The sequence below is a fragment of the Muscardinus avellanarius genome, assembly GCF_963383645.1.
Source record: "Muscardinus avellanarius genome assembly, chromosome: 2".
NCBI classification, from domain to species: domain Eukaryota; kingdom Metazoa; phylum Chordata; class Mammalia; order Rodentia; family Gliridae; genus Muscardinus; species Muscardinus avellanarius.
The window spans coordinates 91,936,499-91,962,698 of NC_137787.1; the positions used below are offsets into that span (position 1 = coordinate 91,936,499).

Genomic DNA, 26,200 nt, shown 5'->3' on the forward strand with positions numbered 1-26,200 from the left:
GAGATGTGAATGTGTACCAGGAGGGAAATGGCTGAGCATTGGGAGGTCAAACCAGCAAAACATAAGCAGTGCTGATAAAAAAAATAATTATTTTACAATTATACATTATCTTCAAAAGAACATGGGCATAGCTGGGCTCAGTGGTGCGCACCTGTAATCTCAGTACTAGGAAAGCTAAAACAGGAGGATCACAGGTTTGAGGCCAGCAGCAGAAATTTGAAAAGAGTCAGCTTCAAAATAAAAGATTAACCAGGCATAATGGTGCTTGCCTGTAATCCCAGTACTTGGGAAGCTGAGACAGGAGGATCACAGGTTCTAGCCTAGCTTCAGCTACTTAGTGAGGTTCTCAGCAAATTAGTGAGATTCTGTTTTGAAATAAAAAATGAAATAGTAGGGGGTATAGCTTAGAGGTACAATGCACCTGGGTTCACTACACACACACACACACACACACACACACACACACACACACACAGCATAAACACACCAAAATTAGTGCAACAGGGGACTTAAAATAGCCTCAGAAGATAGCTTACATAAATGAGTCTGAGCACTAACTTGGTCATCTCTCTGGGGTTGGTAATCTAAAGAACAAGAAGTTTGCTTTAGGAAAATGTGTTTATTGTATCTTCTCAAGTCAATAGGAAAATAAATAAATAAATGGGGCTGTTTTTACATTTATAAACTTAATCAAGCAAAGAAATGAATTCAGCTCATCAAATAATTGTTTTGTTAATATGTCAATTTGAACATTTTCTAAATTAATGCTTTTAATGGAATTTCCTAACTGTATCTCACCATCACCAAGATCAACAGCTTGTGGTGTAGACATCAATGTAACATGTATTGCAATTAATCCCAGGCTTTGTATCAGTAGTTGAGTGATGGCCTGGCCAGTTAGGGAAGGTGTCTCTGCAATTTCTCCCTTGAGAGAAGTTGCTCTCTTGCCCAAAGTTTGACAGTAGCTTCCTGGAGAACTTCAAAGGAGTCCCTGTTCCTCACCCCCCAAATGAAAAGGTTTAATCCTTTTAGTTTGTGGGTGGTTTCTGTTTTTGTTTGTGGGTGGTTGTTTCATTGTACTGAAGAGTTTTTTTTTTTTTTTCCCTGTGTTTTCTTCTTGATTCAGGAATTTCACCAAGAGCGGTGGTTTGCTTCATTGTGACATTTTTCAGTTATATATTGTTAGGTCTCAAAGCCTATTAGGCAAGGTGTCCTGGAGAAATCAAAATCTATTGCTGTCATTATGAAATTCCGAAATTAAGACCACCTTGCAAAACAACTGAATTATAAACGTGGTGTGTCGTCTGGTTACTCAATCAATTGGCCGGTAACAGGAGACAGTTATTAGTCTGTGCTATGTGAATGTAACTTCCTCCTCCTAATGTGATGGAATTAATTCATACAACCTGATAACAAGGCTATTACAATTCGAACAATGGTTTAAAAGTGGCTTGCATGGAGTGGCCAGGCACCATTGAACATTTCAGATCAAAGGTCTATTGAACAGAAAGAACAAATAGAATCAATTTCTTGAACTGTTTCCGCATTTCCAAACTTGCAACATTATACCACAGAATGTGACTTAATGAAGTCAAGATGAGAAGACCAGAGAAAAGCAAGTCCTAACACAACAATGAAAATTAAGGGAGGGCATTTTGTTTTCTTTATGAAAACGAACTAGTTATTAAACACAGCTTTGTACTATGAAAATTCTGGACTTTGAAGCTTGCCAGGACTTAGATAACTCAGTTACAGATATCAGGGATAGAGGCATACACTTGCCACTTTTCACTCAGGCAAGGAAGCTGCATGTTACAGCATTTATTTATTTTTAAATCACATAGTACTTAATGACGTAAAGTGTTCCTATAAATGACAAAGGTTAACAAAAAATGGGCAGAATATATTACTTATAATATGAAATTAAAGGTTACAAATGACCACAATTAAATGTATGGTGGCTTTGAAAAAAATCTTTACTTTTCAGTAAAGCTCATTTTCAATAAAGGTTATTTGTCAATAACGATATGATGTAAGATTTGTTAGAATTTGAGAAAAAGTTATAAGTACATTTATTTGTTAAAGTATTTTGAGTTTGTACAATGGACTAGTCTTTGTTCTAGATTCTTTGGAATCATCAATAAATTAGCAAAAGAAAAAATATTATAAAAATAAAGGATCAAAATTAAATGTTTGGGAATAACTAGCATTAAAATAATTTAAAAATAATTTAAAAAGTAATTTAAAAACAATTAAGATTAGGTGAAACATTTAATAAAACTTAAAAATTATACAAATAAAATATTAACTCATAGCTTGAAATATTTATTTTCTTGAAAATTGTCATGTAATATGTATCTTAAGGATACATACTATGATTTTTTTAAATTGTAGTACATTTTATCTAATTAGAAAGTGGTCTTTTCATACATTTCTTATTAGGAACTGAAGTTATGGCAAACATTTTATATTGTAAAATAAAACAGTTCTTATAGTAATTACTAACAAATATCATCAAACTATTTAGAAAACTATAGTAGGTTTCATTAGAAACTGGTTGGTTATTTTAATTTATTTTTCACTTATTTTACTAAATGAAATTATATGAACCTAATGATTTGTATTTTGGGACACCAACAAATTGAAAACAATGATATCATAACAGTAAAAACATATTAAAATATGTTTATTTTTTTCTACTGAAAAATAAGTGAAAACACAGAAGAGATGAAGCCCGAGTAGCACTTGGAGACAGAGGATACTGATCAGTGATTCTCTTAAAAATTAATACTAAGGATCTCTAAATACAGATCCTCTGGACTGAGATAGCAGCACATGTATTCCTAGACCTTTTTTTTTTTTTTTTTTTTTTTGGTGGTACTGAGGGTGGAACCCAGGGGCCTTCTACCTTTGGGCTACACTCCCAGACCTATTTTATACTATTTTTTTTTTTTTTAATAATTTGGAAACAGGGTCTCAAGCCAGCGGAGCCTGGCTTCAAACCTGCGTGATCCTCCTTTCTCAGCCTCCCACACGTGGGGATTACAAGCGTGCACCACCCCGCCCGGCTTTTCCTAGACCTTTTAATAGTATAACAGAGCAAGAAAACGAAGGAGCATTGAAACAGGCCCTCTAACTCCTCCTTCCTAGATGTTTCTGCACATACTGCTCAGAGTGGAGCCTTGAGCTCACCCCTCTAGGAGCTCCTGTTTGTCACCACAACACCATTCCCTCTCTCCTCCATCACCCTCCCAGGAGGAAACAGGTCCATTGTGAACAAGAAAATATTTTACTTAATGAGTAAAATCGACAACTATTGTGTTAGGTTGAAAATAGAGTTAGGGGTTTAGGAGGGAGGAAAAAGCCAACTGGGATATTAGAGACCACAGATTCGGCCCTCCAGAGAGTCAGCTGGCCGTGGAAGAAGGGACCAACGGGCCACAAGTCTGGAGAGTTGCGCATAGTCCTGATCGGCCAGCTGAGTCACGTGGCGGATGGGCGGCACCACTGTTTAATAGGCATGCCCATTCTCTCGCAACATCTGTAGCATTGTGATGTTTGGAGTCTTGAGGCACCTGGAGTCTAGCAATATCTCCACTCTGGCTTACACTGCGAGATCATGTAGGGGAGAGACCCAACTTATCATATTCATGTTTCCAGAGAATTAATCCCTATGTTTGAGTAAAGAACTACAACTCATTTAAAATTCTGCAAACTGAATTAAAATAAAATTAATTCTTAAATCAATTCCATCTCCTTGCAGTGAGTGGAATATTCAGTGGGAAAGGATGTTTTCTCTCAATTTTAAGATTAAGATGAGAGTGAGTTTTAGTGTGTAAGGTGTTAAAAACCTATAGCAATTCAGGTCCAATAAAAAGGTTTACATGAAGACAAATAATTCTTAAAACATATATGAAGGAAGGAGAAGATTTGTTTCAAAAAGTAGAGCCTTTAAGAATGTACCTGGTTGGGCATAATGGTACACGCTTGCTATCCTGGCATTTGGGAGGCTGAAACAGGAGGATCACAATTCACAAATAGCCTCAGCTACTTAGTTAGGTCCTTTACAACTCAGTGAGACCCTGTTTCAAAATAATTAATAAAGAAAAGCAGGGCTTAGGTTGTAGCTTGGAGGTAGAATGCCCCTGGGTTTCATCCCCAGTACCTCAAAAAAAAAAAAAAAAAAAAAAAGGTACCTTTGTTTCTCAATAAAAGACAACTTGAAATTTATATGTCCAGAAATTGTTCTTTTTTTAAGGGTTAATAGAGGGTGAAATTAATGTGTTCTTGCAAAGGGCAAAACAACAACAACAACAACAACAACAACAACATAAATGCAGGGAAAGTCTACACAGAATAGCAGAATTAAAGTTTTTATGAGGGGCAGTAAAAAAAAAAAGCAGAATTAGCTATGCAGAAAATTTTATTGACAAAGGAGAGGAAAACCTAAAATTATTAATACCAAAGAAAGAAATTTAAAAATGGAAATTTTGACATAAAAATGACATCTGTTATAAATAGAGAGGGGGGCTGGGATGTAGCTCAGTGGCAAAGTGCTTGCCTGCCAAGTGCACCGCCCTGGGTTCAATCCACAGTCAAAAAAACAAAAACAAAAACAAAAAACCTTCCTTTAAAAAAAGAGAGAGGTGAATTTCTTCCTTCCTTCCTTTCTTTCTTTTTTTTTTTTTTTTTTTTTTTGCAGGTCTAGGGATGAAACTCAGGGGCATTTGACCTCCAAACTACAACATCTCCTGCCCTATTTTTATTCTTTATTTTGAAATAAGTTATCACTAAGTTGCTGAGGGACTCACTAAGTAGCTGAGGCTATCCTCAAACCATGATTCTCTGGTCTCAGCCTCCTGAATGCTGGGATTAAAAGCATGCACCTCAAGCCCAGCAGGTGAATTTCTTGAAGATGAAAAAATAAAACCGGAAGTGACCATTAGTGTCATAAAACTAACAAAAAATTTGAGTTCAAGTATTTTAAAATATACAATAAAATTGTTTAAATGCAACTGCCAAAATAATGAAAAATTAATTTAAAATTATTAGAATAAAAACATAAACAGATATAAAACTACTTATATACAAAGATCAAATCAGATTGGTTTTATATTATGCTGGTGAGGATGTGGAGAAGTGGGGACTCCAATACATTGTTAGTGGGATGGCAAATTAGTGCAACCACTTTGGAAAACAGTATGAAGGATTCTCAGAAAAATTGGAAAGAGGCTACTATATGATCCAGCAATAGTACTTCTGGGTATCTACCCAAAAGAATGGAAACCAAACTACCAAACTAATTCATGGGTATCTATGTTCATAGTTGCACAATTCACAATTGCCAAACTATGGAACCAGCCAAGATGTCCATCAACAGATGAATGGATTACAAAACTATGGGATATGTACACAGTGGAATTTTACTCAGCCATAATGAATAACAAAATTGTGCAATGTATAGGGAAATGGATGGAAGTGGAGAAGATAATGCTAAGTGAGATTAGTCAGTCACAAAAAGTAAAAAAAATCAGATACTCTCCTTAATATGCAGAAGCTAGGGAAAAACAGGATTATAGGAGGAACTCTAGATGAAGAAGGAGGAACCATAGATGAGCAAATAAGGCGACATAACTGAGGGGGATGAGAGGGAGGAAGAGGGAAATTCCCTAATGTACATGATGTATATTCACAAACATATCCAAGTCAGTCAGTAAGCTAAACATGCGACGGAGGAAAGGAAATGGGGTGGGAATTAGGGAAGGGCTAAATGAGTGATGTGTACATTTATGCCTCTACCGTATTGTACTCCATTAAGATAGAAGATCACAGAACCATAGAGAAGCAACCAAATGGTACTACCAAATGGTACTGAATGAAATAAATTACCAACAAATAAAATATCACCAATGCAACAAATGACTACAAAAGACAAAGTACTGGAGTTATTTTAAAACTAGGCAAAAGAAGTTAAAAGGTATTGATCTTATCATGGGTAAGGATTTTTTTTAACTTTTTGGTGCATGGAAGAAGAAACCATAGAAGAGCAAATAAGGATTCTATTATAAGCTATAAAACCAAATATAAAATTAAACAGACATGTCAGTATAAGGTTAAAAATTTCTGAGTGGCAATATTTTGAGCAAAGTTAAAATCAGAAAGTTTTTTTTTTTTTAAGTTGTGGCTGATTAAGAATAACTGGCAAAAAACTAATCTTTTACTAGAGAATTGTTCCTTTATAAATTATTAACAAAATATCTGCACCTCTTTGTGGAATTTTTTTAATCTTTATTTTTGTGTGTGGTACTGGGATTAGAATGTAGGGGCCTTCTACCTCTAAGCTACACCTCCAGACCTATTTTATATTTTATTTTAAAACAGGGTCTCGCTAAGTTACTGAGAGCCTCTAAGCTGCTGAGGCTGGCTTTGAACCTGCACGATCCTCCTGTCTCAGCCTCCAAAGTACTGGGATTACAAGCATGGGCCACCAAGCCCAGTTGAAATAATTTTTAGAAAGGACAGTTTCATATATAAGACCTGTGCATTTATTGTTTAAGGTTCTTCTTATATCCCCCTACTCCCTAGCTTCTGCATATGAGAGAAAACAAATGACCTTTCACTGTCTGTGACTAACCTATAGCACTAAAAAAAAAAAAAAAAAATTAAAAATGAGCTATTGGACTGAATAGACACTTTTTAAAGAAGAAATATAAATGGCCAACAAATATAGGTAAAAACGTTCAATGTAGTTAACAATCAGACAAATGTAAATCGAACTTCCATTACAGCCCATCTAACTCCAATTAGAATGACAATCATAAAAAATACAAACAATTATAAATGCTGGTGAGGATGTGAGAAAATAGAAACTCTTAAACATTGTTGGTGGGATTGTAAATAAGTACAACCATTATAAAAATCAGTATGGAGGGTCCTCAAAAGACTAGGAATGGAATCACCATCTGAGCCAGTTATTATTTTTGTGGTACAGGGGATTAAACCCAGAGGAATTCTATCACTGAGCTATACTGCTATACCTTTTTATTTTTCATATTGAAATAGGACCTCTTTAAGTTATTGAGGCTGGCTGTGAATCTGTGATCCTCTTTCCTCAGCCTGCCAATACTGGATTATAGGTATGAGTCACTGCACCAAACTATATTTATGAGCTTCATATCTTTCAAGATAGCATTTAAGTACCTGTAAGTAGAACACAATCTTATTTGATGATATTTGGTGTATATTTATTTACCATTGAAAGGAGGACTAAACCTATTAAAAAGAGTTCAATTACTGAATGAAAATAATTTTCAACTCTTACCTCATTTTGTTGCCATCTGAAAGTACTTATTTCACCCTGAATTATTTGACCTTCAGTTCCTATAATTTGTGCATCTGCCTTGAATTTAAATGATTATTGATGCAAATTTTCTATATTCCCAACACTTCGGAACTAATTTTAAAACAGATATGAATCTGTATGCAGGTTGGCATATGTTATTAAATAACTTGAACTCCAGTTTCATACTCAATAGTGTTGAACAAAGGAGCTGAATGGTTCTTTTAAAAGAGTTATTATCTTAACATCAATTACAAATACACAATATAATATGTTTAATGGGCTTTTATCTCTGAAATGGCATGACACAGTTCTACTCTTTTCAAAGAGCAGCCACCACTACCAACACCACATTCTTTTATTTAGATTGAGGAGGTGATTTGAATAGTTAGTTGTTCAGGGAATGAGGTAGGTTCTATGACTGTAGCTGTTTTCCCCACAGTGGCTGGATGGAGCAGGGACTATACTCCTGTGTTTGCTGCCTCTGTGACTTCCTTAGTCAAATAATATGAAGAAAGACATGACAAATGGCATGTCCAGGTGGGAGTATTAAAGGCCAACATGTTGTTTGTCACATCTGTTCTAGACAGAAGACCTTTCATCAAGCAGGGACCCAGAGTGAGGACTCACTGAAGAATAGAAATGTGTTCTCCAGCGTAGTTGAGCTTGGTTGATCCAGGGCTCACATGCTGATGATGACCAATCAAAAATATCTATATTCTTAGTCGTTTGTATGAATCTATTAATATTTTCCTTCCTAATTTATTATATCTCTTCTATTTGTTCAGAAACATGAAGAATCCCTGAGAAGTTTATGGGGAGACAACCCAGAAGTAAATATAAGGCTTTGTACATATGATGGAAACTCTATGCAAAATAATTTAAAAAGTCACCCCTCTAACATCTTCCTACCTCTGAGTCTCATTGGAGTCATTAAAGTAAAACCTAATTACCATTTCAAAAATATTTCACTTATAGCTAAATTTAACAAATATACATGCTAATTGAACAAAATAAAATTTTTAAAATGTAAGTGAACAATTTTAGAGGTATATGGTTGCCAAGTCCTGTCTGACTTGGAAAGAAAATTACCTTTTTACAGTAATAACCACTGATTACCTTTAGTCAGCTCCGATTTGAGTTCCAGAAAAGTTAGCATTCTTTCAAACCAAGAAAGTACACTGCGTAATCCCAGTATTAGTTATTTCCTTAGTGTTTGCATTTGAAATATATTCTAGCTATTTTTCCCTTTCACAGAAATTATCACCTCAGTTGTATTTGTGTTACAATGGAAAAAGTAATTTTGTTTGACTATACTAAATAACCTAAGATTTCCCAAATATAAATTAGATATTTCTGAAAACTGACTCTCAAATTCTGGAGCTCTATCCAGTACTATGAAAAGTAGTAACAACACAAATTATAATAAAGCTATGAAAAAGGTATGATTTAACACCTAGAATTTGGTGTAACTGATTGATTTCATTCCCCTGTTTTTCATTGATTTATCTTTCTAAAGTAAATCTAACATAGATTTAGAAATAATGAATTTTATTGTGATTTCAAAATTTAATTCAGTTGAAAGAATTCAAATAAGTTTCAATCCAAGACAGAACAGACTTAGCACCAGGCAGCTTTAGCATGAATACACTATGCTTATCCTTGGGTTCAATTATGTAAGGAGAAAAAAAAGAAAACCCTCAGGGGGGGAAAAAAGATGTGAATTAAAACTTCTTGTTTACATATTTTTTTACACAAAAAAGACACTGAAAATTTTATTGATGGAGACATGCCTGGGAATAGCATGTTCATTTTGCACAAAAAAGTATCTTTGACCTGGTATACATTATGAAATGTTTCAGGAATAATAATGGCAACTTTGATGTGCACATTTTGGAAGGGGGGTGGTTCTGGGGATGGAACCCAGGAGCACTCTGCCTCCGAGCTACACCCCAGCCCTTTTTTTATTTTTTATTTTGAAACAGGGTCTTGATAAGTTACTGGGGGTCTCTCCCAATTGCTGAGACTGGCCTCAAACCTAAGATCACCTTGTGTCAGCCTCCCAAGTATTGGGATTACAGGTGTGTGCCAAGATACCTGGCCATTAAAAAAAAAAAATGCATACATCGTTAGAATATTTTATTCCAAAGCAAAGTGGCCATCCTATTTTTCTTAATTAGTGATTTTTAACATGCAAAATCCTTTGTAACTTTTAGAAACAAATAGAAAAAAACTATTTGCAGTGAAAATATGACAAAAATAATTTTCTCAGGTCATTTGCAAGCTTTTCCATCAGCAGCACAGAAAGAAATCAAATTTCTTTTCTTTCCCCCAGAAACTCTTGAAGTGCCAAAACTTTTAGGCTATGTTTAGATTTCCCAAATGTAGCTCTATCTGCTCTTAAAGTCTTACAGCCAAGTTTTTGGGTTAGAACCGCTACAGTTGTTGGCCTAACAATGATCTTTGACCATCTTAACTCTGTTGGTCCACATTGTCTTTTTATAGCATAGCCATATAATTTTCTCTGATTTTCAAGAGGCTAAGAAAGATACCATCTTAAAGACTGAACACTCTGTTCCCTGAGCATTTTCTGTCATGTTTTCTCTTGTAACTTTTCAAGCCAAATTATGTTGCCTCCACCTAATGTTGCAAAAACTTTGGGTGAAAGCCCAATGTGATTCCAAGACTCTGGTATGATTCCTTGTAACCTGGCACCCTTCCTGGAAGTTAACTTTGTTAGGCAGCTATTTCAGTAAACAAACTGAGTAAGAAAAACACTAAGTGACCAGATGAAATGCTGCTACCTGCATTTTCTCTATAATCAAATGAGGAGCCAGTGCTCAGTAATTACTTCTTAGATGCTCACATCATGAACATGTTTCCATACCACCTCCTCCTTTTGTTTTTCCTTTTATGAGACACAGTCTCAGTATATTGTCCAGACTGGTTTGGAACTACTAGGCTCAAAGATCTTCCCATCTCAGCCTATTAAATGGGGCTATAGTTAAGCATGGTGGCACATGCCTGTAATCCTAGTATTTGGGAGGCTGAGACAGGAGGATTATAGGTTTAGGCCAGCTTCAGCAGTTTAGCAAGACCTTATTTCCAAAATAAATAATCAGACGAACAGAAAATGTAAGGGAGTACAGGTGTGTGTTAACATCCCTAGCTTTCCCATCCTTTAAAAGACCTTTTATCCTGGTTAAATTTTACTTTCAAATATGTTCTTTCTTTTTCTTTTTCTTTCTCTCTTTCTCTTTCTCTTTCTCTCTCTCTCTCTCTCTCTCTCTCTCTCTCTCTCTCTCTCTCTCTCTCTCTCTTTTGTGGTACTGGGGTTCCTGGAAACCCTTCTATCTCCGGGCTACACTCCCAGACCTATTTTTATATTCTTATTTGGAAACAGGGTCTCTTAAGCCAGAGCAAGCACTGGGATTACAAGCATGCGCCACCACGCCCGGCAGATATGTCGTTTTTCATAAAAAACAAATCATGAAATTATATCTGTTGATATACTATATCAATTAACTGTTGCTTTGTAACAAACCCAAAATTTATCATCTTAAATTGACAACCAAAGTGGTTGATATCCAGAATATACAGGGACTCTAAATACTCAATAGTAATAAGTAAAAAAATTAATAAAGGTAACCAATAAAAAGTGGGCTATCCAAATTATGAAATCAGCTTAGATGTCTAACAACAGATGAATGAATTACAAAATTATAGGATATGTACACAATGGGATTCTTCTCAGCCATAAAGAAGAACAAAATCACATCATTTCAGAAAAAAAATGGATGGAACTGGAGAATACTATTTTATTTTATTACTTTTTTCTTTATATTTTTGAAACAGGGTTGCAGAGAGCCTCACTAAGTAGCTGAGGCTGTCCATGAACCCTGATCCTCCTGTCTCAACCTCCCAAATGCTGGGGTTACAAATGTGTGCTGCCGTGCCAGGTTGAGAATATTATTTAAAATGAGATGAGTCAGTAACAAAAAATAAAATATCAGATATTTTTATCATATATGGAATCTAGGGAGCTCTTGGGGGACAGGAGTGTCTCTTGACAAAGGAGGAGAAACCCTAGTGGAATGATGGAGGGAACATGAGGGACAGAAATGAATGAGAGGAAGGAGACTTGATGAAAGAAACACCTCAGTGGACATGATGTACAGACACAATTTATCAACTCCCATCTAAATGTCATTTATGGGGAGGGTGAGCTCTGGGGAAGCTCACCGAGTGCTATGTGCATGCATGCCTCTATCACCCTGAACTTCATTATGATGGTGATTACAGTGCACCAAAAAACGAAAAATTCAACTACAGGCTGAAAAGCAAAAGCGAGTAATCAATCTAAAATGACATTTCCCAAAAGAATTCATACTAGTGGCCAACTATATAAAGACATGCTTACATCAATAGTCATCAAGGAAATGGAAATCAAAACCACAATGAGATAGCAACTTACCCTAGTAAGAATAGCAGTTATCAAAAAGGCTAAAGATTACAAGTACTGGTGAGGACTTGGGGAAAAGAGAACTTTCCCACACTATTAATGCAAATATGATTTAGTACAGCCATTGTGGAACAAAGTATAGTGTTTACTGAAAAAAATGGAACTATCATATAATACATCAATTCTACCACTGAGAATATACAGGAAAAAAATTAAAATCTGATTGTAAAAAAAAATCTATGTTCTCATGTTCATTGCAGAGTTCTTCACAATAGCCAAGAAATGGAAATACTCTATCAACTAATGAGTAGATAAAATAATGTGGTGCACATACAAAATGGAATATTAGTTAGCTATAAAAATAATTAAATCTTGTCATTTGAAAAATATGGATAGACCTGGAGATTATTTTCTTAAGTGAAATAAATCAGTCGCTGAAAGACAAGTACCACTTGATGTCTCTCTTGTGGATTAAAAAAGTTCATCTCCTAAAAGTTAAGAGTGTAATGGTGGTTGTCAGAGGCTGGGGAAAGTGATCAGGGTGGGGAGGGATAGAGACAGGTTGATCAGAGGGTACTAAGTTAGTTAGACATGAGCAAGTTGTGGTAGTCATTATAATAACCCATCAGCAGCATTTATGCTTCTGAGTTTTTCAACTTTGACTCTTCTTGATTAGAAATTATTGTTTCTGGGATAGGGGAGAGATGTCCCTCTAGAAGGGATTAGTGATGGTATTATGAACTTAAATTTATGGCCAGTGGATGGTAACAATGAATACTCAGGAAATGGACCAGCAAGTAAACTAAAAAAATACAACTACACTCATGGAGGGGGGTTGATTGCCCTTTATCATGAAAGATTGAGATTACTTCAGTATAGGGGTTGCAAGAAAAATGACTAAAATTTAAATGATTCATGGAGATGTTTCTTAGGACTTTCATGCCTGGGTAGTGCGCTAAGCTATCAAGTGCAGCAAACAGAGTCTGGAGATGTCAAGAAATCAAAAGCCCAGAACCCACAGATGTGAAGGTTTTATTGACCACATCAGGCAAACACAGCAGACTATGTAGTCCTGGTTAGAGTACATGCTGAAGGAAATCAGTGATGAACATCAAATATGGCCTGGTACACAGTTGTAGCAGTGTAGCAAAGTTTTTCCACTTAAAACTTTTTTTTTTTAGAGGTTAATGCCATTTATCATATTGAAGACTCAGCAGTGGGTTCAATTTAATATGAAGAAGAAAATTAGAACATGGAAAAGGTGGATTACATCAAATAATTCTTGTGCCTGGATTTGCAGCCACTTATATTTGTCTGTGACTATAGCTGCAGCTACTGGAGATAGTTCTGTGTGGGCTTTAACTCCCTTTATATGCGTACATTTACCTCAAACACACACCACATGTCTTTTACTTTCTGCTGTCGATAGTCTGGTTCTATGGAGCAGAAATTGTTACCCACTTGCAGCCTGAAAGTCAACAAGATCTAAAGAAAACAATCCATCCCAGAGGTAACCGTGAACCAAAGGGGACGGAAGCTAATGGGAAAATGTTTCATCCTGTCAGTCTTTAGTGGGAAATTCTGACAAACATCCTAGACATCTGACAACCAACTCTACAACAGCCTTTGTATTTCTTCCTTCTTTTTGTTTCACTACTGTCAGTTCTTAATTCTAGATTTCTAAGATCATTTCACAAATAAATAATTTTCAATGCACTTTCTAGTCTCAAACTTTCATTCAGGGAAAACCAGCCTAAAACAGAGGCATACAGGATAAAACTGTTTGCTTAAAGAGATTTGAAACTAGCTTCCCATGAAAGAAAAGGATCATCTCTCTACTGAGATGCAGCTGTCACTGTCATAAAATTTAGCATAAACAAATATACCATCAAATGCCCTGCTATAAAATGAAACATCCAGCAATTACATACTAAAGGGTTTAAGGTGACATCATTCATTATACTGTATAAATGATCCTCCTGACTAAGTGGGAATTTAGTGTTAAGTAGCTGTAAAAGCTGCCAAAAAGCAAATATTATTGAGACAAACATTAGCAACTTCTGACTAAATCCTGGGACATCCTGACCATAGTGGGAAGGTTTACTGTCTCTATGATGAAGCCAATAGAAACCATCATACAGTTGTATTCAAGTCTACTAGGAGAATAATTTACTTGATATTTATAAGAATAAATGAGACAGGTACATTATTATTATTATTATTATTATTATTATTATTTTCATTTTATTTTTATACTTTTATTGGTAAATTTTAGTCTCACACCATAATGTAATTCATTGTGATAATGACATACATGTTGAGGATTGAACCCAGGGGTATTGTACCTCCAAGCTTACATTCTCAGACCTTTTTAATTTTTTGTTTTGAAAAATTTCTTCCTAGGTTGCTGAGACTGTTCTTAAACCTGTGATTCTCATTTCAGACTCCCAAGTTCTAGGATTACAGATGTGTAGGATTACACACACAGCACGTAATTATTATTTATGTTACTTCCTTTGCAAGGTTTTGTTGTAGTTGTAGAGTAGATGTGCAAGAAGGATGGTGACTTGGGTCATCTTGTCAGAAAAGATGAACCATTTTTTCCATGAGCCTAATTAAAAGTGGCAAATAGAGAGTAACAAAGGTAATATCAAGTATATATTCATGAAGTGGAAGACTTCCCAAAAATTTTAAAATAACACCCAAATGTCTTATTTTAAAAATAGGCATTGCAAAGTTTTTTTGGTAAAAAATGATATTTATTCAATATTATAATTCTCTAAATTTACCACAATATCTCTTCCCAGCTAAATTTTATATCATAAGGTACTTTAATGACAGGGAAATATCCACTGGAAACTCAACATTAACTATTAAATATCATATCTGAGAATTCAGGATTCCAACTTTTCTCCTGGGGCAATTTTAACTCATTATCTTCTATAATCTTCAAGGATTTCTGAGCTATATAAATATCCATTTTCAGGGTCAGGATTTCACTACATACAATGAGTCATTCTATACTTATCAGAAACTTAAAAAGATACTAGAATTGCAAAGATAACCTAAATGGTTCTGATTAAGAAGTTGTTAATTTACTGATGCTTGAGGTCATCAAAATTTCTTAAATTATATTGGAAGCTTTTATTATCAATAAAATGCACAATTTGAACTGAATAATATTTGCCATCTAATTTGTAAATTCTCAAAGAAGTGCTACTTTATAGGTTTCTGAGTCATTAAAAATTAATCAGATTTCTTTATTATAGCAGTTGAGTGACACAAAATTTTAAGTTTTATGAACCTCTATACATTTTTATTTTTTGACATTATAAATTTTATATATATATATATATATATATATATATATATATATATATAAAATTTTAAAAATAAGACTCAGTGAATGATAACTTAAAAAAATCCGTGCTTGAATCCAAATGAGGAATTACAGCATCTAGTGTATGTTCTTATTTAAGTAAAATAGCATATCTTTAGATTCAATAAACCTTCCTAATATTTGAGCACATACTTATTTACTTGCCAACAGAAATGAATGCTGATAAAATTTATCAGTCAACGACAGCCAAGAGTAACTTCCTTAGATAAGCCATGTAAAATATACTTTCACTTTCAGGACAAAAGATATCCAAGTATCTCATTACCTCCCCTGAATCCTCCATTCTACCACAGCACAGGGAGAAAAGACTGCCTTCAGATGAATGACATCTATGGCCAGGGAATGCTCACGTTTTTATTTTACCACGTAAGGCCCTCCTTTGCATGGCTCACATGAGCGCCCTGTGGAATCAAATCAGCAAAGTTCCTGCTGACACACAAAGCAGCCACCAGATGGCAGCAATGCTTTTATGAATAATGCAGCACTTTGTGCAGTCCATCTAAGATTTTCTGTGTTAATAATAGAACAATCCTTACTTTAGCAAGAGGACAAATTTTCTCATAATGAAGACAGCCATTTTTTTCATGTCACTAGTTTTATTTTGTGGGACCCATTTATTTTCTAGTACTTTGGGCCCCTGAAAACATGCATTTTCGTATACATTAAACATTCAGTTGCCGCTGAATTTCCTTTTGATAATGTGATAGAAAACGCTCGTGGGTTGAAATTAATATTTCCTATTCCAGTGGACAATTAACATCTTCAGTTGTGAATATCCCAAGGTAGTTGTTAATAAAAAGTGTTTTACGTAATTTTCTACCATTCTTATCTGAGTCTCCTATATATCAGACGAATGTATTCATAAAGTTTCTTTCTCCTAATTGATGTCAAATCTGTCACAGATTGCAAGTATCAGAAGTTTTTCTTTTATTTGATCATGGGTGTGTGAATTTTGAAACAAAGTATTGCTTAAATCCAATTTTAAACAGCTGTATTTCTAGATTACTAGAGAAGGACATTTTTCATATCAGTGTTGCTTTCTCTTTTAGGGGTTTCTTCATAATTTGTTAATTTTGCCACTCTAATGTTTTGGTTTACACATATTCACCCAGGAAGTGTGATGGTTAGGATTTCTCTCAGTGCTGAAAATGAAAGGTTGGGTAAAATGTTGAAGCTGAGGTCCAAAATGTAACAGCTACCCACTAAAAAGTAAAGCTCTCTACCCTCCTCACGAATGTCCCTTCCCTGGTCAAGTCACCTCAACCCATCTGTTGAGCTATTATCCAAAAAGAGTTTAAACAGCTGCTAGCTCCCCAACACCATCCTCTTCGTTTAATTGTTATATCCAGGCCATCTCTCAACATCCTGTTTTGTTAAGATAAAAGAGCAGCCTCCTCCCCTCTTCTTCAAATACCAAGAATCCTTAACTGTCTTCCTGCAGCAGTTTATATCCTTGCTTTTGAATATTTATTTTTCACTAAATTTTTAGTAACATGTTTCACTTGTATATTAAAAGACTCTAAGCATAGATTCCACAAGTGGCTTCTTTGGTGCTATGCGAGTGCTGGTATTTTCCTTTCATCAAAAACTCAGTTTTTTTTTTCTTGCATTAATTCTAAGCCCTTGTTTATGGAAGCTTGTTTTGTTATTTTCTTATATTGCTTTATACATTGTTCTGAGGTTTCAGAGCTCTGTTCACCATTGCCCAGATTTTTTTTCTTTTTGCTACCCAGTGGTCTGTGGCACATAAACACTGTGTGTGTGTGTGTGTGTGTGTGTGTGTGTGTGTGTGTGTGTGTATTCTTGCCTTCAAATCTAGCTTTCTTACCACCTTATATTTCTGAAATCTAAAGAGCATCAGCAATTTATCTTCTAGGGATCCTAGGCTCTCCAATAGCATTCAATTTTTATTTCATCTTGTGTCATCCTTATGGACAACCTGTAAAATGTGATACTGTTTACTGCCCTATTTCTTGTGTACCAGCTTTAAGGATTAACCATTCTTTTTCTGGAATAGCTCTGTTTGCTACTTAAAAAAAATCATGCTCAGCATGAAGTGAACATGGCCACTCTATTTTACAAATATACAATATGGATTTTGAAACAGATATGAAAAAGAGTCTTTGGTTTAAGTGTTGTTTCTCCAGAATCAAAATAGATTCTTTACTTTATACATGATGGAAATCACAAGTGAAAAACTATGAGACTTCATTATTCTACTTTCGCTCCAGGAAATCCCCCAGTGGCATTGGTTCTCTTGCTCAGACTGGTGTACATCCTCTGAGGTCCAGGTGTGCTCCCCATGTGGCTGGTTACCCTCGCTGTGATTATGTCGACAAGAGAAACTGCTGTGGGTCACAGGAGTCAGAGGACAACATAGAGATCATTGCACTTGCCATGCCAAAGCATGATGAAACAGAATATAGTCCAGGAGTGGAGGAAGTTCACACCGTGAAGACGAAAAGTGAAGAAGAGCATGTTTCTGTCAGCCTCAGAATTGGTTCTATGCCACAACTCATACCTTTGGACACACAGAGCCAGCTATACCAGAAAGGGGAGGGGGTTGAGCAAATCAGTAATCTGAAATTCTCAGGTCACATGCATCCTTTATGATAAAATATTAGAAACAGGAGATGTTAAGTTGATATTTTCTTTTTTCCCTTTTGATTTAAATATTTTGATCTACTTGTGTATCATCTTGTCAACTGACAGGATTGATTTCCCTCAATTACATTGTGACTTTAATATGATAATGTAAGTATTATAATCTTTACTCTTACCCAGTTCCCCTTTGCTTTGATGCTAGTCTAAAGTTAAACAAAGTAAGGTCGCATTGTGTTCTTTGTATATGTGTGTAGTACTGGGTACTGAACCAAGGGACATTCTATTTCTGAGCTATAGTCCCAGAGCTTTTGTTTTTAATTTAATAATTCTGCTTTGAAAGTGTCTCTATAGGTTGCTGAGAATCACACTATGTTGCTGAGGGTGTTTTCAAATCTGGGATCCTCCTGTCTCAGCCTCACAAATACTGAGATGACAGGCATGCATCACCACAACTGGCTTGCAATGTACTCTTTAGTAGAAGTTAGCAAAAGAAGGAAGCTGACACTGTGCAAATGAGTTCAGATCCTCAGAGTATAAGCCTGAGACTTGTGAGTTTCATAGAATCACCCAGGAAGCATAAACTTGATATTTTCTCTAGGAATATACTTAATTTTTATATATGGAAATGTACATTTTTTGCTTGTGTGGTGCTGGAGATTTAATTTAGGGCTTCACATTTGCTTGGAAGTGATCTTCCACTGGGCTAAATTGTTGGCCTCTAATTACATCTTTTTAAAGAGAGTTTTATCATTTCTCAACAATTAAATCAACAAAAAGACAGAGATTCCCAAATCAAAGGGTTTGAACCAATAGGCATGTTCTTGATTTGAGGAGTGGGCTTTCTGTCTGTCTCCTTGTTTCCTTAGGTTTCCTCTCTCATTCGTCAGAGATAACATGTTCTTTAGTCCCACCTAGATTTTACAATTAATTTAATCCTGGTCCCAAACTCTCTTTTCCACAATAGTATACACCTTTGACATTCATTTTTCTAAATCAAAGCCCTAGTTAGAAAAGTATATTCTTCCTTTGTAAAAAAAAAATCTGTGCAACACCACTAACAATAGTGAAGCCAAAGAGAATAAAAAAAGTACTTTCTTGAAAACTCAGTAAAGACTGAGCCTATGTTGAGATTTTCTCTCCTTCATCTGGGGGCTCCTTGCTATATGGGTTGCTATGAAAAATGCTCTCCTTAAAGTATTGACTTGGACATGTCATTAATTAACATACTGATTACATATTACATTAATGATTAATTATACTTAAATATTATAATGTTTTATATTATAATATTAAAGCTCATAATATTAAAAATGACTTAAGTAAGGTTTGAGGACATGCACAGCCTATTGATTAGTTTCAGAAGTCAGCATAAAGTAGAAATGGTCAGAAATTCTCAGTTGCATTTTATGGATATCTATCTGCCTCAGGTCAGTTTTTGTGAAATTCACATCTGGAATTTCCCTTAAAATGTTATGAGATGCTGTGGTTTAGAAGATGAGTAACAATATCCTGATGTATTTATATTAAACTGCCCCTTTGTAGTTGCTTTCAAAAACACCAAACAATCGCTTTATTTTAACATGAACACAGATGGGAGGCAGGTGAGGTGAGGCCTATTGCCTCTCATTTTCTCAATGTGACACTGACCTGTCAGAAATTGTATGTAGGAGGAGGGATGCTGCTCTGGTTCTACATAAAGTTACAACTAACAAAGCCAAAACTGGAGCACAGGTCCCCAGACTCCTGGACTCTCATCATGGTACCTTCTGAATGATAGATGAATATCTAATAGGTAGATAAAATGATTGAGGACAAGCTATAAGCAAAAAAACAACTGTATTAGACATTAATGCTTCTCTTACTCTAGTTTATTTTTAATGCCATGCCTTTTAAGATACTGTGAGTAATTCTCTAAAGTGAAACCAGCTTTACTTGAAACCTAATGCATGTATAAATGTGAAGAATCATCCTTTTGTATTTACTTTAACTACAAGCATTGAAAAATGAAGAGAATATTGGTAAAAGCTCAGATTTATTTTAAACCACCACTTTTAACACAAGGAAATGAATAAAAGTGAAATACTAGTAGTTTTCCTTTTGGTTTAAAATGGCATTTTCCAATATATTATTAAATTATCTTTGCATTAATAAACTTAAGTAGTACTTAAACGTTTTAAGCTAAGACATACTCAGATCAGGAAGAGCAATCAAATTATTTTAAATGCAATGCATATCCAAGGGAAATATTACATGAATATATTTAATATACATTATAACCAGAAGACTTCACATAAATTCAGAAAAGTAATCCAAGTCATCATAAACCTATCCTGAGATTTCCTTTCCTTGTAGGAGCAGGTTATGACTCCTGGGATATGTTTTTATATTAAAAAAGAATCTCAAGTCTTGGAAATTAGACCACAATATTTGTTGAGGTTAGAATTTAGAGATAAGGAGAGGTAGATTAACGGGCAGACTCTCATCTATTTGAGTCATTTAATTTTTTTGTGCCTTTAAAGTAATCAGTTGACACATTCAAAAGTGGTCATAATTCATTAATTTTAGAATTACTGTATTGTAGCATTCAATTTATAGAAGAGCTCAATACCTTTTCATAGGTAACATTTTATTCAAATTTTATTTTAACTATAAGTCAGAAAAATGGGAACCTAGTCACTATCAGCTTTTGAGAAAATGTAAGGCTTTATGGTACAAATGAATTAATGATTTTAAGTGAATAGCTACTTTCTTATACATTATAATGAAAAGAAATAAAATAAGAAAACATTGTGGTTTTGTATTCTATTTATACCTTAGAAATCTTGGAAATATAGGGCCTAGGTTATGTGCAAAACTTTCTAAATGTTCTTAAAAAAGATTTTTTTAAAGCTAATTCTAGACTTAGCAATAACAATTTAGTCAGTCAAAGCATATAGTCTTCTGGTTTAGTAACTAGAGTTCTAGGTGATAGAGTTTTCTCTCTGTATGTTTTCTTTGGGACACAGAACTAATTTACATGGCAGAAGTAAAGAATATTTAAGTGCTAGATTAAATAGCACAGAATTCACTACAGTGCTTTGGGGCCCTCATATTTCACGAGGGTACCCCATTGGAGGTTGGGGAATGCTTTAGAGCCTATCTCTCTATTTGATAACCATAAGAAACAATTTCCCCAGGCTTTTGAGAATATTGAATGCAGAGAGGCCATACATTCAAACGAGTCATGAGTAAAATTTTTTTCTGACTCGAAATAAGAGTATCTTAAAAGCCAAAGCATTCTGCATTGCTTTAAAATTTTTGCAGCCTCATTCTCCATTGAATTTCCTACTGAAAGGCATTGTAAATGTCTAAAGTGCCTAGTGAGAAGAGAGAAGGTGGCAGTAGCACCACCTGTGTTCTGGAAGCAGCCCGACACTCTAACATGGTTTTATTTAGTTATTACAACTATCTCTCTGTAAATGACATTTAGGATTATTTAAGATTATGTTGTAATCCTTTTAATCCTTAGTGCTTTAAATTTCAGGCTAAATACCAAAGAGCAAACTAGCACTTAGCAGGAATGTTTAAAACATGCAACTGGAACATGAATCTTTTCATTCACTCTTTCCCTGATGAAGACCTAGTGTTGCTCTTAAGTTAACTGAGAAAACTCCTACCGCAGTTCATTACAAATCACTCAGTTGCTAAGTGTTTTTCTCAAGCTACATCAAACTGGTGATGGTCATAGACAATTATCCTCTCTGCAGAATTAAACAAAAGTTAGCTCCAATGAATATTTACGAATATAACTTAGAATTTGTACCTCCTATTATAAATACAAAGTGTCATGTTATATTTGATGTGTGTGTATGTGTGTGTAAATACTCACTTTATTTTCCAATGTGTGTATATACATACTTACATATATAGTATATGCAATGGTTACTTACATGTACCTATACATAACACATGTGACATACCTATGAAGCTAACAATATTTTTTTTTTTTTTTGGTACTGAGGTTCCTGGAAGCCCTTGTACCTTGGGCTACACTCCCAGCCCTATTTTATACTTTTTTATTTTGGGGAAAAGGGTCTCTTAAGCCAGCACCGCTGGCTTCGAACCCGTGCGATCCTCCTGTCTCTGCCTCCCAAGCGTGGGGATTACAAGCATGCGCCACCACGCCCGGCCAAGCTAACAATATTTTTAAAATACATTACAGACTGACTTGCTATAAAATAAGCAGAATTCTGCAAGTAAATATCATTTTTACTTGCCAAAAGTTGCTAAAAACTAAAACTTAATAAATGATGTGTCACTGCGATGTTATTATATACCAACCAAATAAGATTTAATTTATACCAAGAGTTTGACAGGACTTTCATTATGAAGTAACTGGGCTTTAGTACAAAGATAAAATGAACAAATCAAATGTCCAAGCAGCATATAGAAACGAATCCAATAAAATATCTCCATTTTTTTTCTATATGTGTCATAAATGTGTGCTTCTGAAGCTTTCAAATGCATCTCAGGCACTTGCAATTCTTTGTTTTCCTATTCATTTTAAGTTTGACTCTTCTGCAGACATTGTAATTATGTGGCATATAATTGCTAATCCATCAACTTTTAAAAGACAGATTTCAAATTTTAAATTATTTCTAATTTTGCCCTTCTTTGATTTTTCTTGAAGTAAAAATCTCAATAGTCATTTGCTATCTGTAATCTATAATTCATAGACTCAGATTGAACACCAAGCCTAATTCAAACTTGGAATTCTAAAGCTATTTCTGATGTAGCACATCAGCAGAAGCTATGATAGTCTTTTTCAGTCAGGAAGCAACACTTCATTATTTGGTAGGTAATGAAGCCCCTTGCACACACACACACAAACATGCAACAATGCCTTAATATTATGTTTTTTTAGATATAATCATGTTTATTCTGATCATTTGAGAGTTATACCAGCTAATGTATCTAATCAATTATTGATACTAGTCATCTACATTTAGCTTTCTGGCAAATCCTTCTCTATGCTTTTTCATTAACAGAACTAAAACTGTTTATATTGTTCCTCTCAAAAGGCTTACTCTCATAGCCCATGTCTATGGATATTAGTAAATTTTACCTAAGCTCATATATTTCGGTGATGAAAAGATTTTAGCATGACAAAATGATTCCTCCAAGAATGAAGCAGAAAGTAAAACTGGAACTTTTCTTTAGTTTTGTTATATACAATGTCCTTACAACCTCTTGCTTCTCTAAACTAAAAGATCCAAGACCAAAAAAAAAAAGTAAAGTTTTTTAAGCCTCATGGATTTTTCAATTACATTGCAAACAAAACTAGCTAGCAATATTTTTACCCCCAAAAGGTTTCCAGTAGTGAGTTTAATGTCGGAATGTCGGAAGTACTAATGCTTAGATACATAAACAAATGGAAAATTAAAAGATGTTTGATAATATTAAGGAAAAAGTTGGAATATGTCTATCATCAGTATAGACAGTTTAAAGGTATCCCCACGTATAATTGTTCAGAGTTATACATAAATATTTGTCTTCAGTCTGTACAGCCTGGTCTACATAATGTAAAGTCAAGTATGACTCTCTGTGATCTAATTGAGCTCTTCGTAGGGTAAACAAGAGCAATTAGAAAATAATAGCTTACCTATCTTTAAAAGGATATCATGCCCCTGAATTTACATTTAATGCATTTCTTTTAGGACTTTGGCAGTTAGGATGCTAAGCCCACAGTACATATAAAGCTGTGACATTTAGTTTAACCATTCATCTAGGTTGTCATAGAGACTGGGATTATAACCTCCAAATCTTATTATATATGATGGAATAACAAAAGAATCAAGAATTGGAGAAAATGATATATCACTAATGTATAGTTGCTCACTTTAAAATTAAATTTATTTTGCCTACTAGACTCTCTAAAACCACACTCAAATCACTTTTTAGTTTAACTCATGGATTTTTAGGTGTGTTTGGCCAGCTAGCCAACTGTACAGCCTGCTTGCCTGTTTTCCTTCCTTTCTATCTTTTAATTTCTAAAATTTTTGTTTTTAGTAGACAAATGATATTTATAAATATCTTGTCATTCATTTTTATAATAAAAACCTGTGTACCTAACTAGAATAAAACTAGAATCAGAAAATTAATTTATTCCAAAATATGTTAAAATTTTTTTAAATTTTCTTTAATCTGAATGAGCTCAAACTACTTGGCTATAACTGTATTACTATCTTTAAAAAACAGTCCATATTCTAAACCATCTGTTTGTCCCCCCAAGGTAGGAAATGTCACATATCTATACGGCTATAAGTCTCATTATGTTAATCTCAGCGCAGCATTTAAGAGCAGAAGAAAATAATTGACTTTTTTCAAGGGTCTAAATACTCTTAGAAGACATTTAATTAAAAATATAGTAATCTGGCTCCCTTGGCTACTAAATAATATCAAATATAAAATATGTCTATAAATGATTGGTTATTTTAGAAACGTAAAAGTAATTTTTTTCTAAAAATGGAAAAAGATCAGTCTTTATAATCTAAAATTATTGTCAAGGAGAAATCATGCCAAATTACATGATTTTGGCAACATCATGTGTGAAGTGTTACATTTTCCAATTTCATTCCTTTTAAGGATTTCCACTGGTTTTTTCCATTCAGTGAAATGCGATTGCAATTATTAATCACAGTGATTGCACCCTAAAGCTTTACATAGGTAGTACACAAAGATCAAATTTTTACAGTCGTTCAGCTCTACCCATCCTCCTTATATGTACTGGTAAATATAATTAATGACTGTAAGACCACAACAGCAATGAATGAAAATAGCTTATAATTAGTGAATCTTAATTGTGTACATTTAATGTTCTACATTAAATCTATTTAAGTAAAGCCTTCTAGGCCGGAACCACAAGCAGCTATTAAATACATTGCAAAATTCAATGACCTATGTGTAAAACTAATCCAAATCAACATGCAACATGTTCTGTGTTTAGATAACAACCAGCCACCAGGGAAAAACAACAAAACAAGTCAAAGATTCAACAAGGAAAAAGAGTCAGTCTTTCATAATGACCTTCAGACAACTAGTTCATGCACATGAAAACATCACAAGAAGGTAGTCTCATTTTGATTACCCAAGAGAGTTCAGATTTAGAGAGAATAGGAATAAATTGAATATATGTAATATTCTTACCTGAAAGACATTCTTTCTGCTTGATTTTTCCTTGGCCCATTCAATATGTGCTCCACACAAATCCACACTTTCTGGTTTGTGCCCACTTTTCTGAAAACAAAAACGAAATAAGAATAAAAAGCATATAACATTGTAGATGCATGTCAGAGAAAGTAAGAGTTTATTGAGTTAGAAGCTATACATATTTATGACACAAAGCCTATCCCTTTTATTCCTTCCAAGGGAAACCTAATTTGTAGGGGTTTTTATTTGGAACTTTATAATTTTAACTTTATCAAAGTAGAAGTCTATTCTTATTAATTATAAAAATATACAAAATTAAATACTTAAAATGCTGATATTTCAAGATGTTATTTATTATCTTAAAGAAGTAAAACTTTAAGATCACATTTCCATACTATGCAATCTTACAATTCACTGGCTAATATAACATAAAAGCATTTTAAAAAATAGGCTTAAAAGGATAAGAAAAAATGAGCAACTCATAATGTAATGAAAATATTATTACAGATATCTAGCTTTGCGACTTTAGCATAGTTACTTGGGATTTAACTACATCAAATAAAAAATTGAGCAGAAGCAGTAATTAATATCAAACCCTCCTTGCAGGTTAACTTCATATGTTAGCAAATTCAGTAAGTATTTCTTAAGTGTCAACTATGTGCTGTTTCAAATTTTCTTTTCTTACTTCGAAGATCATACATGTGAATATATCTGTAATTTTATTTAATTTACACTGTAGACCAAGTAGAGTATAATGTAGATGTGTATAATTATGTGGATATATCATAAAAGTTCATTTTAATTATCTCAATATGAATATTAACTACATTTGCCTCCATATTTTCATTTGATTCAAGTGAATAACATAACTTTGTTTGCCTATCTTCAATTATTAAACAAAAACTTACCTTTTGGGGAAGTTTCTTTACTATTTTTCAAAGAAGTGTCTCATTTCAAAGACTCTTTTCAACTATTCTATTTGCTCTCATTCATAGGTTTCTCTATAGATAAATTCATCAAGTTTCTCAAGTTTCTGTCCATAAAAAATGGGGAATGTAGCCACTATACTATACAGCCATATCACTTTTGGGGACCTTCACAAAATAATTGAAATCAGATAACTCTAGAGATATATGGATTTCCATGTTTATAGCAGCTCAATTCATGATAGCCAAACTATAAAACCAGCCTAGTTTTCCCTCCACAG

General features: G+C 34.2%; 1 protein-coding gene across 1 annotated transcript in view; it reads right to left on the bottom strand.

The window, feature by feature from the left end:
* ARHGAP15 (Rho GTPase activating protein 15) overlaps positions 1-26,200 on the bottom strand; it is a gene marked incomplete at both ends in the record, with an annotated part of 624,759 nt that overhangs the window by 503,740 nt on the left and 94,819 nt on the right. Inside the window, one exon of the mRNA XM_080689640.1 lies at positions 24,991-25,080. Coding sequence (XP_080545766.1) covers positions 24,991-25,080 — 90 coding nt within the window. The remainder of the gene's footprint in view (positions 1-24,990; positions 25,081-26,200) is intronic.